Source organism: Lactuca serriola, chromosome 3 (assembly GCF_051521515.1).
Source record: "Lactuca serriola cultivar US96UC23 chromosome 3, Lser_US96UC23_V15, whole genome shotgun sequence".
Classification (NCBI taxonomy): domain Eukaryota; kingdom Viridiplantae; phylum Streptophyta; class Magnoliopsida; order Asterales; family Asteraceae; genus Lactuca; species Lactuca serriola.
The window spans coordinates 302,313,543-302,318,393 of NC_136410.1; the positions used below are offsets into that span (position 1 = coordinate 302,313,543).

The 4,851-nt window shown below is 34.3% G+C and overlaps 1 protein-coding gene across 1 annotated transcript; it reads left to right on the forward strand.

Moving 5' to 3' along the window:
- The first annotated feature begins 1,004 nt into the window (after positions 1–1,004).
- Positions 1,005–4,630, forward strand: LOC145094118 (glutamate--tRNA ligase, cytoplasmic-like). The gene is made up of 6 exons (XM_079032399.1): positions 1,005–1,250; positions 1,500–1,599; positions 1,683–1,836; positions 1,953–3,001; positions 3,730–4,197; positions 4,328–4,630. The coding sequence occupies exons 1-6, from the start codon at positions 1,108–1,110 to the stop codon at positions 4,541–4,543; spliced, it is 2,130 nt and encodes a 709-aa protein (XP_078888525.1). The 5' UTR covers positions 1,005–1,107; the 3' UTR covers positions 4,544–4,630.
- Positions 4,631–4,851: the final 221 nt, after the last annotated feature.

Genomic DNA, 4,851 nt, shown 5'->3' on the forward strand with positions numbered 1-4,851 from the left:
AGGAGGAATAGAGTTCAATTTTCTAAAGTGGAAATTGAATGAAGGCTTTTTAGAATTTTATTTTTTATCATAGATAATCATAATTATTAAAAAAAATTTGGTTCTTTTTACAAACTTGAGGTCGATAAATCCGCGAGTCTAGAAATTCATTTCGGACAATTGAACCTTCTTGAACTGTTTCTTTTTTAAGAACCAAAAATATTTGTGCCAAAATAACAGATGACTGGTCAGTGCGAATTAATTATTAGGGACAGGCAGACCGGTAAAACAGCAGTAGCAACAGATACAATTCATAAATACTCAAACGTTTTTTTAACTCTTTCATCGCTCTTAAGCATAACTTATAACACACAAAACTCAACCATTTTAAATGTGTTTATTAGTTGTATTTCTTTAAGTAATGTTGTCAAAATTACAATATTTATGTTTTATTATTGTCATATTTATAGATTTAAAAGATATGTTTTAGATTAGTGAAATATAAAAACAAAAAATAAAAAATAAAGTTGATGAAAAACTGTAGCGGTAGTATGCCCTCAAAAAATGAAACGCAATTACCCAAATTTTCTTACTAGAAACTCGACTAACCTAAGCCAATCTACCCAATTATAAACATGTCGTCGGTTTATTCACATCTGTTGACATATTTATTTCATACCATTATGTAATCCATTACTTGATCTAATTTATTTTGTTGCTATTACATTCCATCACACCAAAACAAACCTTACTTATGAGACACGAAATTATATTTTTCTTCCAAAAATGATTTATGATATGTCTCCACCATAACATTTATAAAGCAATATCATAATCTTTATTTTGTAATAAAATTACAAAAACCATTTATGGACCAAAATCCTCTAGCAGAAAACTGAGCCCATATTTTAGAGCTACTATATCATCATTCATATTGCACACCGGGCCCTTCAGTGATTGGCCCAAATCCTTTCACTTTTGTTTTGACCTCGGTCTCTCGCACTCACCACCCTGCGTCTTCGTGAAAGCTTTCTCTGGCCTCTCGATCGACATGCTTCTTGGAATAATCCGGAAGTTGTTTTTTCCCATCTCTTGAATATTTCTCTCTAACGCTACTTTTACCCTAACATGATGGAGCTGTTAATAGCCGCCGACGCAACGCCTCCTCTGTCCGTGCTTGCTACGGCGGAAGTTGCCGGAGTTTCTCTCACGGTCAATCTCAATCCAACTCTCACCGTCGGCTCTCCGCCTGTCCTTCTTCTAACCGACGGGTATCCCTTATTTTGTTTTCTGTATTTTCGAGTTTGATTCAACCTAAGATTAGATTCAGCAAATACATCCTAAAAATTGTTGGAAGTTACTTTCATATAACTTCCCTCCTTGCCTTTGATAAATGTTTCTTGAGATAATGTGAGTCAAATAGAGTCTTTCCAATGAAGATTGACGTAAATTATAAGATGCAATGGATTTTGCCAAGAAACTAGTATTAGCAATATTCGGTTTCTATTGATTTGTTTTAGGATGAAGCTACGTGGAACAAATGTAATTGTCAAGTATCTTGGTCGCACATCAACAACCGTTCCTAACTTGTATGAGCGTGATGCCTTTGAAACTGGGCAGGTGATTGAAAGCTGCACATAATCAAATGAAGATCGTAGTTTCAAGAATTATTACTAATTACGTAAATTCTGTTGATTTTTTAGATTGATAAGTGGCTGGAGTATGCCCCTATCTTGTCTCGTGGTTCAGAATTTGAGTGCGCATGCAAATATGTTGATGGGTATTTGCTGCATCGCACTTTCTTGGTTGGTCATAGTTTATCGGTTGCAGATATTACTATCTGGTCGTATCTTGCAGGTAAATGAATCTCATTACTTATGCATGCTTTTATTTTTTTTTTGTCCATTTTAATACTATATATATATATATATATATATATATATATATATATATATCTTTATTAATTCCTTCAGGAGCTGGTAAGAGATGGGAAAGCTTATTGAAGTCAAAAAAGTACCAAAACTTGGGTCGATGGTACACCATGATATCTACACAACATGCTGCTGTAGCATCAGCATCTTCAAAGAAAAAAGAGCCCAGTTGTTCAACAAATGTAAAAGGTGATGACGATGATTCCAATCGCCCTGAAGCCGATCTTCCATATGCCGAGATGGGAAAAGTTTTGTTGAGATTTGCACCTGAACCAAGTGGGTATCTCCACATAGGCCATGCGAAAGCTGTTTTATTGAACCAATATTTTGCTCAGAAATACAAAGGGAAGTTATTCCTACGGTTTGATGACACAAATCCTGCAAAAGAAAGCAATGAATTTGTTGATAATATTTTAAGGGATATCGCGACATTGGGAATCAACTATGAAAAAATCACGTATACTTCCGATTACTTTCCGATTCTCATGGTAATGGCTGAGAAGTTGATTAAAGAAGGGAAAGCATACATCGACGACACCCCCAAAGAACAGGTGAAATACGAGCGAGAGAAGAAAATAGAATCAAAGTGTCGGAATCAGAGTGTGGATGAAAACCTCAAACTATGGAACGAGATGGTTCTTGGAACGGAAAAGGGACTGAAATGTTGTTTAAGAGGAAAATTGGACATAACCGATAACAATGGATCAATGCGGGACCCGACTTACTATCGGTGTAATCCGATTCCGCATCACCGAATCGGATCAAAGTATAAAATATATCCGACTTATGATTTTGCATGTCCTTTTGTTGATTCTATTGAAGGGATTACACACGCGTTGAGATCCAGCGAGTATCATGATAGAAATCCTCAGTATTCAAGGATTCAAGAGGATATGGGGGTTAGGAAAGTTCATTTGTATGAATTTAGCAGGTTGAATATGGTTTATACAGTTTTAAGTAAACGGAAGTTGCTTTGGTTTGTTGAAAATAAAAAGGTTGATGGATGGGATGATGCTCGTTTTCCAACTGTCCAAGGAATTGTGCGAAGAGGCTTACAAATTCAGGCTTTGATACACTTTATACTTGACCAAGTAAGTATATTCTATAATCTAAAATTTTTTGCCTATAATGGCAATATACTTTTATGTTTATTCTCATAATTGCATTACTTTTATGTTTCTTCTCATAATAGTAACACATTTACATAATTACATTACATTACCCATAATAGCAATGAACTTCAGTTGTTTACAAATAATAGCAATTAATTTTTATGGGTTTATTTGCTACATATTGTTATTAAAATATGTAAGTATATTATTATGTGTAAAGAAACGTAAGTTTGCTTTAATTGGTTAAAACATGTTACTATGTTATTGTAATATGGGTAAAGAAATGTAAGTACATAGTTATTGTGGGTAAAAAATAAAATATTGGTGAAGAGAGTAATGTATGTTGCTATTTCTGCAATTTTCTATTTATATTATGCCTGCTATTGGAGTTTATGATATTGAAAAAGTAAAAAACTTCCGAGATGGCATATAAAAACACATTCATTCTCTTGGGTAGTTTTTATTTATTTATTTATTTTTATGATGGAATTGAGAAGGAATGGAATGGAATGGAATGAAAAATGTTTGATTGTTTGTTTCAATTTCTTCTGTTTTGTTAATTTTTCATCCCTTAATCATTGAATGGAATGAAAATTTGCAAATCTTTTATAACAAAGTTTGATGATTTCAGTTAACTTATGTTTTCATTTTCTAAAAATAACAATAAAAGCTTACTCTTTTTATTATGTTAATCTTGATATTCACAGGGAGCTTCAAAGAATCTGAATCTTATGGAATGGGACAAACTCTGGAACATTAACAAAAAAATGATCAACCCTGTTTGCCCCCGACACACTGCAATCCTTGAAGAGAACCGAGTCTTGTTGACATTATTAGATGGGCCCCACAAGCCATTTGTGCGTGTCATACCAAAGCACAAGAAATACACCGCTGCAGGGGATAAAGCCACCGCTTTTACCAAAAAGATTTGGATAGAACAAGCCGATGCTAAGGCCATATCCCCTAACGACGAAATTACGTTAATGGACTGGGGAAATGTGATTGTTAGAGAAATCAACAAGGACAAAAACGGAAATGTGACCGACTTAACAGGGGTTTTGCATCTTGAGGGATCGTTTAAGACAACTAAACTGAAACTCACGTGGTTGCCTGACACTAACGAGCTTGTTCCATTAACTCTTGTGGAGTTCGGATACCTAATCACGAAAAAGAAGGTATGATAAGTCATAAATTGTACCATATCCATTTCTTGTGTTGTGTGTGAAAAGACATATCAAAGATTGAAAGTGTGTAGTTATGGAAGTTAAACTTATATAATTAACTAATTGTGTGTTATTGATGCAGCTGGAAAATGAAGAGGATATTGTTCCAGTGGCGAACAAGGATACAAAGAAAGAGGTTGGGGGTGTTGGGGATTCAAATATGAGAAGACTGAAACGTGGAGACATATTGCAGTTGGAGAGGAAAGGCTACTTCAGATGCGATGTTCCTTTCTTAACACCTTCAAAGCCCATTGTTCTCTTTGCTATTCCAGATGGCAGGCAAACTGCAACCAAATAATAATAATAATAATAATAATAATTAGTAAACATGGATTGATTTTGGGACTACTACCCTTTTTAATATTGCAGTTACTTACTTTTGCTATGTTTATTCTTTCTTCAAATTAATTCTTAACCTCATGTATATATTATAAACTCACCATATTTGTGTGTTAAACCCCATTTGTCCATAACTTTCGATATTGGTCCCTCCTACTAAAAGCCATGGGTAGTAGATGTTTTCTCCTTTGTTTCATGAGATCAGCTGGCTTCAAAAAGAGCATAGGATTAAACATTCTCATCTTCTAACCTGTAATAAAACAATTA

Coding starts and splice junctions, on each gene's coding strand:
- LOC145094118 (XM_079032399.1), top strand. CDS start 1,108: ATGATGGAGCTGTTAATAGCCGCCGACGCAACGCCTCCTCTGTCCGTG. Junction 1,251..1,499: donor GTCCTTCTTCTAACCGACGG/GTATCCCTTATT, acceptor GATTTGTTTTAG/GATGAAGCTACGTGGAACAA. Junction 1,600..1,682: donor ATGCCTTTGAAACTGGGCAG/GTGATTGAAAGC, acceptor TTGATTTTTTAG/ATTGATAAGTGGCTGGAGTA.